At 38.5% G+C, this 14,439-nt stretch overlaps 3 protein-coding genes across 4 annotated transcripts in view; all 3 read right to left on the bottom strand.

Moving 5' to 3' along the window:
- Window positions 1-998: 998 nt before the first annotated feature.
- The window catches only part of LOC146457335 (uncharacterized), a 36,676-nt gene continuing 23,235 nt past the window's right edge, over window positions 999-14,439 (bottom strand). The window contains exon 4 of the mRNA XM_085092017.1: window positions 999-1,768. The gene's annotated coding sequence lies outside the window, so the exon portion shown is untranslated. The remainder of the gene's footprint in view (window positions 1,769-14,439) is intronic.
- On the bottom strand, window positions 2,614-4,345 carry LOC146457338 (tetratricopeptide repeat protein 28-like). Its single transcript, XM_085092124.1, has 2 exons — window positions 4,131-4,345; window positions 2,614-3,946 (listed from the first exon to the last, which is right to left on the bottom strand). The coding sequence occupies exons 1-2, from the start codon at window positions 4,343-4,345 to the stop codon at window positions 2,614-2,616; spliced, it is 1,548 nt and encodes a 515-aa protein (XP_084948250.1).
- LOC146457337 (uncharacterized) lies at window positions 6,199-14,393 on the bottom strand. Of its 2 annotated transcripts, none has more exons than XM_085092019.1 (4): window positions 13,923-14,393; window positions 12,463-12,522; window positions 10,484-10,524; window positions 6,199-9,736 (listed from the first exon to the last, which is right to left on the bottom strand). In XM_085092019.1, the coding sequence occupies exons 1-4, from the start codon at window positions 14,143-14,145 to the stop codon at window positions 7,082-7,084; spliced, it is 2,979 nt and encodes a 992-aa protein (XP_084948145.1). In that variant the 5' UTR covers window positions 14,146-14,393; the 3' UTR covers window positions 6,199-7,081. The 2 variants fall into 2 exon arrangements, with proteins under 2 accessions (XP_084948145.1, XP_084948146.1); XM_085092020.1 differs by having other exon boundaries at window positions 6,199-9,730.

The following is a 14,439-nucleotide window of genomic DNA, read 5'->3' as shown; positions in this document are numbered from 1 at the left end:
AACTATGTCAATGGAAATACAAGTTTCATCATGAAACAAAACGGTTGAACTGATTTAGAGGCGCATTCTTTTGAGACAAATTCTGGTTATTCTTATTCCGTCCAAAAATAACAATACACAATACACAGACTATAAGTTCTCGAAAGAACACGTTTCTGTCTATTCCGATTTTATCGACTAAAAACCTTCCTAAAAGAACACGAGTCCTCCTATTTCGATAAACCTGAAAGCTTTCTCAAAAGAACGCAATTTCTATTCTGGACAAACCGTACTCCGTTCATTCTGGTATCTGGGGCAGAATTCAAATGAATGGAATACTATTCTGTTCATTTAGAAAACAGAATAGGTCCAAACAAAACACGAGCACCTCTCTTATGTGTGTCCCTATTCCGGAATATTCCCAAAAGAACGCGCCCTTTAAAAAATGCGGAAAAAAGCAGTCATGACTTGTTTCCATGACAACATAATGACTTTTCTTGGCGCAGTGAAAATCTCGATACACTGCAATTATCGGAGAGAACTTGTCCTGATATTACTCGCACAGACACGAGTTTGGATCGGTGTTATAGAAACGAATACGAAGACACAAGAGAGACACGGAATGAACCCGTTCCAGTTTGAAAGTCGCACTAGTATCAAGTTAAAGGGAAGTTAATCACCCCAATAATTAAATCCTGCGCCCAGTTGATTGAAGCTTGATTAAGCTAAATTAGAATTAATTTCAACTTTGTTCATCTAGCTTTTCATTTTTTTCTCTAACCAGCAAAACTACGGTTGGCGAGTTGATAAAAGTTATTGCCATACGGAAACATATGTACAACAACAAGCAACGAGTATCTTGCATTCTAGATTAACACTAAGACCTAGTCATAGCTATTCTACCTCTCAAAAGCAATGGCTTTAAACTATACAGTCATACAATGATAGCACCTCAGTTTTAACACCGACTTATTTAAAGAAAAAGCGATCGTAAAACTTACATTTCAATGGCGTTTTTTTTTTGTTTTGTTTTGTTTTGTTTTGTTTTTATTTAAAACTAGCAAAACTAAAGTTGACGAGTTCATGAAAATATTTCCATCACAAAAAATATATATGAAAAAAGTAATGAGTATCACCTATTCCAAATGAACATTAGGCAGGATTTAGTCTTGATTATTCCATCACGTGAAAGCAATAATTTCGAACTATATACGCTGTCATGCTATACTATCACAGAAAAACATACACAAAAAAGAAACGAGTATCATGTATTCTAAATTATCATTAAGTAATAATTAGTCTTGAATATTCTATCCCGTGAAAGTAATGGCTTCAAATTATATACACAGTCATACAATCTTATGACGTCACTTCATGCAGTTGTAACACTATAAATAAGACCGATCGTCAAACCTACTTAATTTTTTGTTTGTTAGTATTTGTTTTTGTTTCCATCGATGATGAGTTTATAAAAGTTTAAAAGTGCCAGTACCAAAACATATATACAGAAAGAGGCAAAGAGTGTCCTTCACCGAATGAATAACAAGAAAAAATCCAGTGTTTAGTGTTATTGGATTTAAGTTGTTCACTTTTTCATTTCGCAGTCAAAATAAGCATAGACCTGAAGTTTTTTTTTTTTTTTTTTTTTTTTCACGCCTTTCCGTTTCGGATCTAAAATAATTACACTGTGCCTCCAAAGTCGTCAGAATTAAAGGAAACCAAATGGACATTATCACACGTCAGGGTCGGTTTTGCTGAGCAGCTCCTTCTTGGCTTGAAGACGCTTCCTCTGTCAAACAAAATAAATATAATCAAAATAATTCGATCTGTGGGACATTCTTCTGATTTTAAGGGATCAGTTTCAAAGGCTTGTTTCGAGACAAAATCAACCCAGCTAAGTCCTTGTTTTCATTGCCCGATATTGCCCAATTTTATTAAGTATAAGCAGTTATGTGTGTTCTTCCACTTCCGCCTATCTACAAGCAACTAAAACATCTACTCCGGACTTTCAACTTTTGAAAACCAAAGATAGTCCACGAGAGAAAAAATTAGACTCTTCTTCTTTCGAATCTCACAACATTTTCTGCGACTTCCGCTTATATAATTGAATCGCTCCTTGAACAGTTTAACTCAATCTGAAACGAATGGAATCAACGAAAAGCATTCCAAAATACGTTACAGCAAACGAACGAGAAAGTTTGAGAGAAATGCCGTTGTTACTTTTGTTTCAAAAGGAGTTTGATTGCATAATACATGGCACTGTTGAACGCAACCATTAGTTAAGTTTGACTCAAGGGAAGCTAAAGAAATTCAAAGCTACAACTATTGATTATTGTATAAGAACAATCTTTACCTCAAAGAGTTACAAGTGTAAGATAGTTAAGTATTTTTGCTGCGAAAAAAAAAAAAAGATTTAAGGAACACAGTTCTGATGTAAGTAGCCTAGAAGTAAAACGTACCGGTGCAGTTACCAGTAAGACCTTCCACATACAACCGAAATAATTTCCTTCTTAAGCAATTTTCTTACAAAACCGTGCTCACAATTTATTGAACAACACAAGTCTTGGCAAACAATAAATTTCCAGACGGATTTGAAGAATATCAAAACCAGCCTGTCTTAATTATAAAATAAGTTCAACGCAAACTGGACTCGACAATCTCTTTATCTCTGTTCGCCAAATTCAAGGTGACGTCATCACCAATAAGCACAAACGGAGCCCAGTATTTCACAGCAGCGAACTTCTGTGTCTCACGAACTGATTTCATGGCCTGGTGAAGAGCCAAACTGACACGTTTTCCATCTACCAGGTGTTGATAGAAATTTTTCATGAACATCAAGGTTGCCTCGTCATCAATCGCCCAGAGTGACGCCAGAACAGACCGAGCACCAGCACGCAAGAAAGCACGTGCTATTCCGACCACACCCTCAGACTTGACTTCTCTCCGGCCACTGTGACAGCAACTAAGCACAACGAGCTTCGTCTGTACACAAGCTGCTTGGACGTCAGACATTGTTAAGATGAAATCTTCTTTCTCAGGGATCTGCGATTTCCTGTCAGACTTTGGGGTCAAAACAATTTCTCCGGTTCGTGAACAGTCATGTGCTGCAATATGCACCAAAGCCACCGACTTGAGCCTTTTCAGCACTTCGTTTTTTGTTGCATCACTCCCAATCAGAGGTGTGGTGTTTAGGAGTTTGCCAATCACCTCTGCTTCCTCTCTGGCATATCCTAGCTGCTTCCACAAGGGTTGGTTGGTATACGTAACGCTAACTTCCTTTAAACATGGGTCTCCCACGATCAGCGCCCCAGTCGTAAAGTGGAAGTCCTCAGGTGCACCTAAAATCAGTTTTAACGCGGTCAGCGAGGGAACAGTTCGAATCCTGATCGGCTCACTCAATGCAGAATAAGGAGCCAGGCAAAATGGACCATCCGGAATAATTATCAACTGGTCACCTTGGAGCAAGTCTGCAATGGGCCCAATAATTACATCATACAGTTTGCGCAAAGAATTGACAGCAGTGGAGGTTGAGGAATCTTCTGTTTCTTCCACATCTTCTCTTTTGGATCGTGAATCATCACTTAGCTCATCCATTGAGCGATTCTCGCATATGACGCGAACACCAGCGCCAATCTCTGTCAAGGTTGTTTCCATTAAGATGGAAGCAAGTCCACATTCAATTTTGGTTTGTTCAAAGCGAAGTTCTTTACTTTTCCCCAGTACCCAAAAATTGATCGTGTCAGCCACTTCATCAAGTGCTACAAACACTACTTGTGTCAGTAAATCGTTGAACATATAGGGAATCGTTTCCTTTGGTTCAACTGAAATGGACGGTTGTGAGTCAACCCCATACTGTGTCTTCAAAACATCCATCAAAGCCTTTGCTCTTCCAGTCTCAGCAGCACATAAAGCCTCCTCAGGCTCCCCTTTCTTCAAAAGAATTCTCCACAGACCATTGTAGGGAGACCTGTGGAGATAACGAAAGCCTATTTTTCACGCATCATTTGACTGAACAAGAGTTCTTGTGCTTTCTAGGATCTCTATGCTTGATCGATAACACTCAAGAGCTTCAGTAAAAAAAAGTAGCTGAGGATTCATAATCACGACCTAGCATATTGTATGCATATCCTTCCAGACGCCTGTCCCCCAACTCTTTGCTCATAGCAAGAGATAGTATGTGGTACTCTATGGCTTGTTCAATATTATCCATACTCCAGTAATCTGTGCCAAGATTTAAACATGCACACGCCTCTCCTGGCTTGTCCCTAAGTTCCTTAGCAATTCTAAGTTGTTGTTTACGGTACTGCATAGCTTGTTCCAAAATCATCCAGATTGTGGTAAGCATTGGCAAGGCTGCAGTAGGCATGTCCTTCCCCTAACCTGTCCCCTACTTCTTTAGAAATAATGAGTCCTTTTGTGAAGTATTCCGTGGCTTGTTTTAAATTCTTCAGTGTGTTATATGATTCGCCCAGTCTGCGATATGCCCTTCACTCTCTCGCCATGTCCCCGACTTCTTTAGCAATCCTGAGATGTTGTTTACGGTAATCTATAGCTCGTTTAAAATCACCAAGATCTTGATATGATTTGCTTAGATAATCATAAGCACAGTCCTCTGAAGCTCTGTCACCCAGTTCTTTGGCAATACTGAGATGTTTAGTGTGGTACTCTATGGCTTGTTTAAAATTAGCCTGATTGAAATAAATAGCGCCCAATTTTGCACAAGCACACCTCTCGCTATCCCTGTCCTCTACTTCTTCAGCAATAGTACGATGCAGTTTGTAGAACTCTATGGCTTTTTCAAAATTACATAGACCCTCATAAGCTCCGCCGATGTCGCAACAGGTTTTTCCCTCTGCAGTTCTGTTCCCCAATTCTTTGAAAACACTAAGACTTTTGGTGTGGTACTCTATGGCTTGTTTAAAATTACCCAGTCCGAAATAAACATCGCCCAGTTGGTTACAAACACATGCCTCACTACCCCTGTCCCCTACTTCCTTGGTAATACTAAGATGTAGTTTGTGGAACTCTATGGCTTGTTCAAAATAACATACACCCTCATAAGTTCGGCCGAGATTGAAACAGGCTGTTCGCTCTGCAGTTCTGTTCCCCAGTTCTTTTACAATGCTGAGAACTTTAGTGTGGCACTCTATGGCTTGTTTAAAATTACCCAGACTGAAAAAAACAGCGCCCAATTGTGCACAAGCACATCTCTCGCTATCCCTGTCCCCTACTTCTTCAGCAATAGTAAGATGCAGTTTGTAGAACTCTATAGCTTGTTCCAAATTACATAGACCCTGATAAGCACGGCCGAGGCTGCAGCTGGCGTTCCCCTTTACGGTTCTGTTACCCAGTTCTTTGGCAATGCTAAGAAGTTTAGTGTGGCACTCTGTGGCTCGTTCAAAATTACCCATACTGAAATAAATATCGGCCAGTCGTCCACAAGCACATCTCTCGCAACCACTGTCCCCGACTTCCTTGGCAATACTAAGGAATAATTTGTAGAACTCTATGGCTTGTTCAAAATTACATAGACCCTCACACAGGACGAAAATCCAAGTTTTCGTTTTTCTGAAACCTGACGGAAACATGAAAATACTAATTTACGTCACGTTTCCGTGTTGCGGAAACCCACAGAACCAATTTGTTCCGTATGTGTCACGTTTCCGTCACGTTTCCTGAACGGAAACGTTGCATCATGTTTCCGTTACATTTATGTTGTTAGATTTCCGTTTCTGTCAACGGTTTTCTTTTCTTTTAAAGCTCGCCTTAAATTTTACTCAAACCTAACGTTGCTCAAGCTGGTGCGTGTTTCAGTGTCATTTCAACCGCAGAGTTGCAATGGTTTTGTAGGCCTCTGACCATATAATTGGTTCGAAATTAATCATGATCATTTGACGAGGCAGGGTCAGGGTCAGGTCAGGTTGGAGCTACAGGTCCAGTTGGGCCAATGGATTTTGTTAGGAAACAATATTAACACATTTGAGCCATTTTATGTTGTTGTTGGGTCATTAAATCAAGTTGGCTCATTTGATCTGACCATGACGTCATTGAAGTTGAAATTATCTTTAGCTGGACTGGTCATTTTATTAATTGAGCCACTTGATGTGGTTGGGACATTTGATTGATTAAGTTGGGCAAAATTGTACTGGTTGTCAACTGAACCCAAATGATTGGCTCTCATTGATATTAACATTAAAAAATGAATGACATAAACATAAACCTTTTTTAAGAATTTATTTCAGCAAACTGACAACAACTATGTAAAGGCATACAATACAATTTGCTTAGCTGTTTTTTTTTTAATTTTCTCTGGTGTATAACTCGTCATTTCTTTTATTTCAAAAGCTGGAACAATGCTTCACAACTCGTCAATTTTCTTTTTTAGGTCTAGCCATTAGGTATGACTGGTCTATGCTTATTGTAAACATTAAAATGGTAGCCATTTTGCCAAACATAATGCAGTTCATGTAAAAATGATAAATTTTCTGTTATTTAGAAGAATTTGGAAGGAGCTTAAACTTTACAAATGTGTAAGTTTGTTTGCAAAATCAAAAGCCCATGTTGTAAAGAAGCTAATCATCCAGGTAAATAAATCAACAGTCAGCATTGTGACCTTGTACATGTACTTTAAGTAGATAACTCCATGGTTTCGGTGGAGTATTTTTGAAAAAACCTCTCGTAACATTTCAAAATATTCTAAATGCAACTTATCTAAAGCTTGTGATAGTTGGACAATTATTGTGACCTCTCACGCCAAAATGTACACTAATGGACAAGTTCAAACAGCAAAATGCACGGGTAATAACTGATTGAATGTTGAAATATCATTGGTAATGTAAATCATTGATGCACTTGCACCTATGCAAATATGAATAAGTTTTATAAACAAACAAATAAATAAACACAATGGAACCCCACAAGCAGCAACCTATTTCAAGAAACCACATGTGCCCTGACTAAATTTCTATTACACGTAAGTACTAACTAAATCAACTGCAAGTGGTACATGAGAACAGAAGCTACATGAACAGTGTATGGCTTGAAAAAATAAGTCCCTGTAGGAGGTTCCATTGCTTTCCTAAACTCATACCCCCTAACTAACTCAAAGTAATATTCTCCTACAAATAGGAGAACAAATTAAATATCTCTGTCCAGAAAACAGCTTATCAACAAATAAAAACTTGGAGTGAATTCTTTGAACAGGCAGAAAAACAGCTGGTCCACCATGCTCAATGTTGCTTGGAAGCCAAACAGAGAGAGGATTTCCAAAGCCAAGGTCTTGTTCTGAGGACTTTAACCAGTTCACAACTGCAAAAGTATGGATGGCCTGCTTTCCCTTGATTTCAACACTGTGAACCATAAAATAACGAATAATTCCAGCTCGCATAATTCCAGGGTTAATGACTCCATTATCACCACACCATAATGCAATAATGCGAGCATAGGGACAAAGTCTAGAACTGGCTGTAGAACCATACCTTTCGCCACACACTGCCAAGGACTTGTATTTCTTGTAAAGGGTAGCCAAGGCCAATGATGCTTCCGTCACTGTTGGATACATGGTGATGTACACAGAACGCAAAGTATTCAGTTCACCTTGGTCAAGACTTCCCAGTTTGTAAGAGCTTTCAAAACGAATAGATGTGAAGTCCGTCCATACGGATTCTTTTCCATGTAAGGGACCAGAAGAGGCCATCATAAGCTGCGAGTTTACAACAGTTTCTCCAAAAATCCCTTTGGAGTCAATTTGTGCTTTGCAACTAAAGAGAAAACAATTGCTGTAATCTTCTGGGAGATTATATTGCATATTGGCCAGAATTCCAGAAGTCATAAACTTACGCATGATTTGTATTTCTACAGTCTTATTGTTTGTGTGGTAAGAGCCCAAAATACCATTGTATCGTTCAAAGCTAAAAAGCCAAAATCCATAAATACTACCATAGTTCTCCACACACTCTTTAAGGTGCAGGTGAAGGTGCATATTTGGTGTTATAGCTAATTCACCATGAATCTTCTCATATTCTTTGAGGAAATGCATCAGTTTGCAGTCTGAAACCATCAAGTCTGTTTTTGTAATACAGGGCTTGCAGAGAAGACGGCAAGCTAAAACAAATGATTGCCAGTAATGCAGATGTTGATCAGGGAGTACATCCTTCAGAGCATACATTGAGAAGAGAAGGACAAAATTTTTCCATTGAGCAGCAGTGTACCCACCATAATTTGACTTAATGTTTCCAGGAAGTCTTCCAATATCTGATAATGAAGAAATTTCCTCTATCCTTTCTTGAAGTTTCACCAAACCTGCTTTTGTGATTATGTCCTCCTCAATCCATTTGGAAAAGACCCTCTTTGCTGTTCCAAGAAACAAGTTATGCATCGGGTCAATCACGCACATCTCAATACTGGTATAATATGGCAGTTCAAACAAAACAGTGTATCTGACTCCTAGCTGACTTGCGAGTTTCTCAGCAGCATTCTCGGACCGACAGTTCTTCACTCGGTAGGCATCTCTTCGGTGTTGCTCAGAAGATCTCTTTGGCCATTCATCCCGGTCATCGAAACCACCATAGTTCTTCTGCTCTCCAAAGCCACCTGGAAATTCCTTGTTGCAATGAGAGCAGCCTCGCCTTGCACTATGCCCGAGGAATCCACACAATTTCCGTGCTGCTGGAATATCTGATGCAAAGCACAAAACTGCTGCCTGAATTTCTACTGCGGTAGATGGACTTTTATAGGTGTTCACCTTGACTCCTTTCCACAATGCATTCAGTTCATCAACAGCAGGCTCAAGAAAGTGGTTTAGAGATTTTGGCTCATGTTTGAGGGCAGGAATGATGCCAACCAGGATAACATTTTCTTTCTTAAACCGGATACTTCTTGGTAGATTAATCAATACCATGTAAATGACCCCCACAGAAAAGTCATTTCGATGTTTAAAAGGTTTAAACCAGTCCACATTCATCATTAGACCCAACGATCGAGGAAGGTTAAGAAAAGGTTTGTTGCCTTTCCAGTTACCAAACTGTTTCCACACTTTCCCATCATAAACATCAGCATACCTGTCATCATCTATTTTTCTTGTTTTCCACTTTTCACACTGCTCTTCTAGTCCAGGACGCTTAAGTAAAGTCTCCAGGGAATCAATGATGCTCTTATAACAGTAAGTCTTGACAGCATAAAATTTGGTGTTCCCATTTCTCAAAACCTTTTGGGCCAGCTGTGCACCACAAGTTTTTGGTCGCCTTGCTCGAGGAAAGGGCACATTGTCACAGGTTTTCGCAAAATTTCGACGTCCATCATTGACAACAATCTCATCCATCTGGTACAGTTTAGTGCACTTTGGGCAAACTACATATTGTAGAAAATTGTCACGATCAATTTTCAGAAACCGTCTTGCAGAGTAGAGACTTGTTGGTAGATTGGTTGCAAGAACTAAACACAAATCTGTGTGGTCTTTAACCAGTTGACCAATGCAAAATAATAATTGCTGGACAAATTTCAACAGCTGTTCAATTGCATTGTCACTCACGTAGTTCTTGTACTGCCAGACTAAAATAAAATATACCAGCCAGGTCAAAATTACTTGCATACGCTGCTGATTTGTACAATGTGGAGAAGGCTGGGGCAATTCCACTTCTTCTGGCTGCAGCAAATCCTCTACATCACTTGGTTCTGAGTCCAAATAATCTGTACCCTCATCTTCAGAACAGCTAGTTTCATTCTCAGAACTCTCACTGGAGTCAACTGGTCCCTGTGACTGAGAAAAAAATAATGAAAATTAAAGCTATAAGCAAAAAAATAAGCCATGTTTTGTAATAAGTTCCTATCAATTGTTTATGTTCCTGTGAAATGTTATTGGGTAATCATGACTTTAAGGTATAATTTTCACTCACTAGAATCATTGGTATTTCTCAAAAATATTTTAACATGAGATCAGAAACTGCTGGATAATAGGAAATGACTTCCTGGTGAGTAATCATAAAATAATGCAAATGACTAGATCATAGAGATTGATGAGTAGGCAATGAGTACAATATTTTTTTATATGCAGAAATAAATGTCATGGTATATTTCAAGCCTGGTGAATGAATGAGAATGATGTATTATTCTAGAAAGTGACACAGGCGTACTAGGAAAATAGAAATCTGAGTGCTCCTGTTAGGAGTCAAACCTACAACAGTGAAAGACCTCCCGATTACTAGTTCGGATTCTCTACCACTGAGCTACAGGAGACTTGTGGGAGCAAAGGCCATTAAACTAGGTTTATGGGACAAATATCCTGCCAACTGCTAGGATTTGAATGTTGAATGTGTGGTATATGAAAAAAATGCGATGGTATAATTATTTCAAGCCTGGTGAATGAATGAGAATGATGTATTATTCTAGAAAGTGTCACACTTGTTTATCATATTGATTGGCAATAATCAATATGCACATTGTACATCATGATACAAAACAATCTGACTCAAGAGATAATACAGCCAAGAACATATAGAACTTGTACCTGATGATCAGCACTGTAAGATTCAGATCCACTCCAAGCATCTAAGATGTGTAAGAAAACAAAAATGTTCATCATGTTTGTCTGTAAAAGTACCCTACATGTATGGTGGCCAATATTGAATGTTAAAATAGGTACAAGGAAACTTGTTTGCAAACACAGTGGCTAGCCAGAAATCAAACTCCATGACTTTCTTTAATTTTTTTTTCCTAAATTTTTTTCGTTTTGCTTTTCTTTGATGCATTCCAGTCAAAAAGTTTGTTTTGACGTGTTATATCATAAGAGAAATTATTAAAGCAAACTATTGGACTAACCACCGTGTCCATGAGAGGACAAGGCAGTGGTGATACATGCCATCTCATCAATTTTAATAAAACTTGGCCAGATTGAAAGGCCCATCTAATAACTTCAAAAGCCAAAGTGGTATGATATTTGGAATGTTTTGGGGGGAGTTAGACGACCCCCCTGCTTTTTTACGAAAAATTCCACAATTACACTAAAAAAAGGTGGCCTATGAACAGCCCATACTGCGCTTTTCTTTTTGCCCTTTATCAAACTTGAGAGCCTGTTCACAGGCTAAAATGGGTAAAGAAGGGTCTTCTTCAAGCTTGTAAAATTTATTTAATCCTATTGTGGTTCCACATGAGCATAAGGACATCCTTCATGAGTTATGTGCAGGAGTCTCAGATTATTTGATTGATTGTCTGTCAATCAATGCAAGTTAATAATAATTATTAACTAATTAACTATAATCTTAGCACAATTTCAAAGACTTGTCTCAACATCTAAATATAATTCAAAACCATTCGAATTTGAAACTTAAACTTAAGTATATATAGTATATGCAAAAGTTGTTGACAAATGAGTAAATAGTGACAGTATTTTGGACTAAATGTCACCTCAAAGTCAACACATACATGTATACACTTCGTGCTAAGATTATGAGTGGATATTTTGTTTGTTGGAAAGTGAAAACTTGCAACTTGCTCACACTATTAGAGGAAACCAACATTGCCTAATGATGATTTCCGGCTCCTTGTTAAATTTACCATTTATTGCACAAATTATTTTGGTAAAAGTTCCAAACATTATCGTACCATCCGCGAGGGAGTCAGCAGATCACCATGTACTAGAAATGAGTGGGAGAGGCACTTTAATTCCCCCCCAAGTTGTTTTTTTTTTTGCTGCAACAATGAGATTGTATTAAACCAAGATCTTGTGCAAGATGTGCAGGGTTTGAAGTCGCCATATGCACTGAAAAAGGCAGGTCCCAAAAATTCCTTTATCAATTTGGTTTAAGGCCACATGTGGAACTGAACCATGGCAGTGGTATCTGTTTGTGGGGATTTGGCCAGTGGAGATATGTGGCCACAGAATCACCATATTAAGCTAAGCTAAATGTATTTTAGTTAATTATTAACTTGCATTGATTATAATTCAGGGGTGTGCCTATTATGCACAAGGAAAGGAACATTTTTTAACTTTTAAATCTTACATTTTATACCCATTTACCTCAAAGCCATAATTTTTCTTAGTAGTAATTACATTCAGTCAGTTCCCCTAACCCTAAAAAAAAACCGCAATAAGACAACGCGAAACTATTCAGTGAAATGTTCATACAAAGCTTTGCAGTGATTTGTGGTTGGATGACCAATATGAAGCATGTTTTAGTTTATCACTGATTGAAACGAAGTTATCATCCTTATGGGTTAACAAGAACATTTTTTGCTGGTCAAAACATTGCATAATCCCACACAATGTCCTGCAAAATCAACTTTATTTTCCTACCGCACAATTTGTCCCCCCATTCCTGCACAATTTCAAATTTTTTCCCATGCCCTGTCAGATGCCCTGAACATCTAAATTAAGCCATCAAAATGATTCCTGTGTTCCTTTTACAGCTTTTGCAGCTTGTTCAAGTTTCACTGCAAAAATCTCTTTCTCTTCAATACATCCATATCAGGTTGCAAATAAACACAAACCTGAATCACTTGCAGGAACGTCCTGTACAGCTGGCTTAGAGGATGAATCCACATTTTCATCTACATTTAAATTAAATCATTTTTGTCACTACATGTATCACACAAAATCATAAAGCTTAAATGTAGGTTATAACTACAACCTTATAAGAAGTAGATCTGAATTGGCATAAAAGAAATAAAAGAAGCCACAACCATTTTCTTTTGAACTGCTGGCCATTTTCGATTTTTTATGTTATCTAATTGAAATTAGCCACATTCACACGTCAGTTCCATAGAAGATTAAAGATCGTCAGGTCCAGAATCATTCTCGTACAGCATAGGAACTTACACTGTGGTTTACCCATGTGCCGCTTTTCTAGTTTAATATTTAAGTTAGAACTCAGTATAAGTAAGCTTATTGATGATTACTGTGCACATGAATAGGCATTAAAGAAATATATTAGGTACTAATAACCCCAGGGGAGATACTCGGGTATAAACGTGACGGGGGGTCCGACGTATTTTTTTGGGTCTAAAATTTTCAACTCCAGTATTTTTTTGGGCTGAAGATTAAACCGTGTATTTTTTTGGGTCTGAAAAATCTGCGTGTATTTTTTGGGCTCGAATTTCCGCCAGGCTAATAGTTCTTATGCAATTCAAGCCAAAGTTCCTGCAAGATCTAAAAGCATGACTCGAATAATCTGCACGTAGCCAGAGTGCCGAATTTCCAGGAAGCCGCATATTTTCTAAGCGGCATGGGGCCTGGGGGCCACCGGTAAACACCAATGGGAATGAAGAGAACGACACTCTGTAAACTGAGACGTCATTTACTTCTCTCCATGACTCATCTATTACACAAGCTTATCATTGGCCCAATCATCGGTATCTTTGCGAACACAATAACTTTCATTGTTGGCAGTCTTGTATTTTTTTGGGTGCACAATATAAGGTCCATGTATTTTTTTGGGGGTGCAAAATATTAGGCTCCGTCAGACCCCCCCCCCCCCCTCCCCGTCACGTTTATACCCGAGTACCCCCCCTGGGCTAATAACCAAACTGGATCATTAGTTTTTGGCTTCTATTTGTGCAAAAAAGATTACTGGGTTTTCATAGTTCTACACTGTAGTCAATCTTGTACTAAAAGAAAGTGGTTTATAAGCATGATTGGAAGCTGACATGATAGTAGTAAGCAGGATGTAGCACATACTATTGTAGTTCTCATGTCGTCAGAGGTTGAAAAGCATTGATATTTCAAGGAGAAATTTGATGTTGATAAATATTGGAGCTTTTAATAAATTGGAACACTAACACCCAAAATCGGTCAAATTGGATGATCACAAAATGTCACAGCTTCGATCTTATCGATGTCCGATATATTTGTCAAATGATTACCATCGATTTCTACCGACCTACATGTCTCATATTCATCCCGGAAATTATCGATGTGTGTAATATCCAAGAATTTGACATTATGAGCTCACCTTCGCTTTCACTTGAGCTGGATCCTGGAACATCTTCAGGCACAGATGATTTTCTCATATGTTCTACTGTTTTCCACTGGTTTAAGCTTGAATTAAAATAGAGTCTCCGATGTTCATGAAATTGTGAGTTGCTCAGAAACTGTTGACAATGACCACAACGTTGCCTACACCTTTGACGCCTCTTCTTACGATTTGAATCGCCATGCAAACTTTTCCTCTTCATTTCTTCTGTCCGTAAACCCAGCTTACTAGAGATCAAGACAACACGATCTGAAAAAAACGCCAAAAATACAGCGACAACCGGCGGACATGAACCGAGAAACAGTTGTGATTTTTTTTTCTGCGCTGATATGCACAAATGTCACACTGCGCATGTTATTGCGGGCTCACAGTGCTTTGTTGCTATTGACAACAAGTAAAGCAGCGTGTTCTCGAGAAGAAGCGGGAAATTTGAGCTTTGTTTGCAAAGGGACGCTGTCTTGTGCCTGTCTTCCTCTTTGCATCGAAATCGTAAATC

This window comes from Pavona decussata, unplaced genomic scaffold, assembly GCF_977016875.1.
Source record: "Pavona decussata unplaced genomic scaffold, jaPavDecu1.1 SCAFFOLD_244, whole genome shotgun sequence".
In the NCBI taxonomy this organism is placed as follows: Eukaryota; Metazoa; Cnidaria; class Anthozoa; order Scleractinia; family Agariciidae; genus Pavona; species Pavona decussata.
Note: the sequence above shows the minus strand (reverse complement) of the source record. Positions and strands in the feature narration are given on the sequence as shown.

Bases quoted from the DNA above. Each gene is read 5' to 3' on its own strand.
- LOC146457338 (XM_085092124.1), bottom strand. From the start codon at position 4,345: ATGCCTACTGCAGCCTTGCCAATGCTTACCACAATCTGGATGATTTTG. The intron at 3,947-4,130 runs GTTGGGGGACAG...TTATCTCCACAG, and splicing joins TCTCTTGCTATGAGCAAAGA to GTCTCCCTACAATGGTCTGT.
- LOC146457337 (XM_085092019.1), bottom strand. From the start codon at position 14,145: ATGAAGAGGAAAAGTTTGCATGGCGATTCAAATCGTAAGAAGAGGCGT. The intron at 12,523-13,922 runs GTGAGCTCATAA...ATTTAAATGTAG, and splicing joins CAGCTCAAGTGAAAGCGAAG to ATGAAAATGTGGATTCATCC. The intron at 9,737-10,483 runs GTACAAGTTCTA...TTTTTTTCTCAG, and splicing joins CTTACAGTGCTGATCATCAG to TCACAGGGACCAGTTGACTC.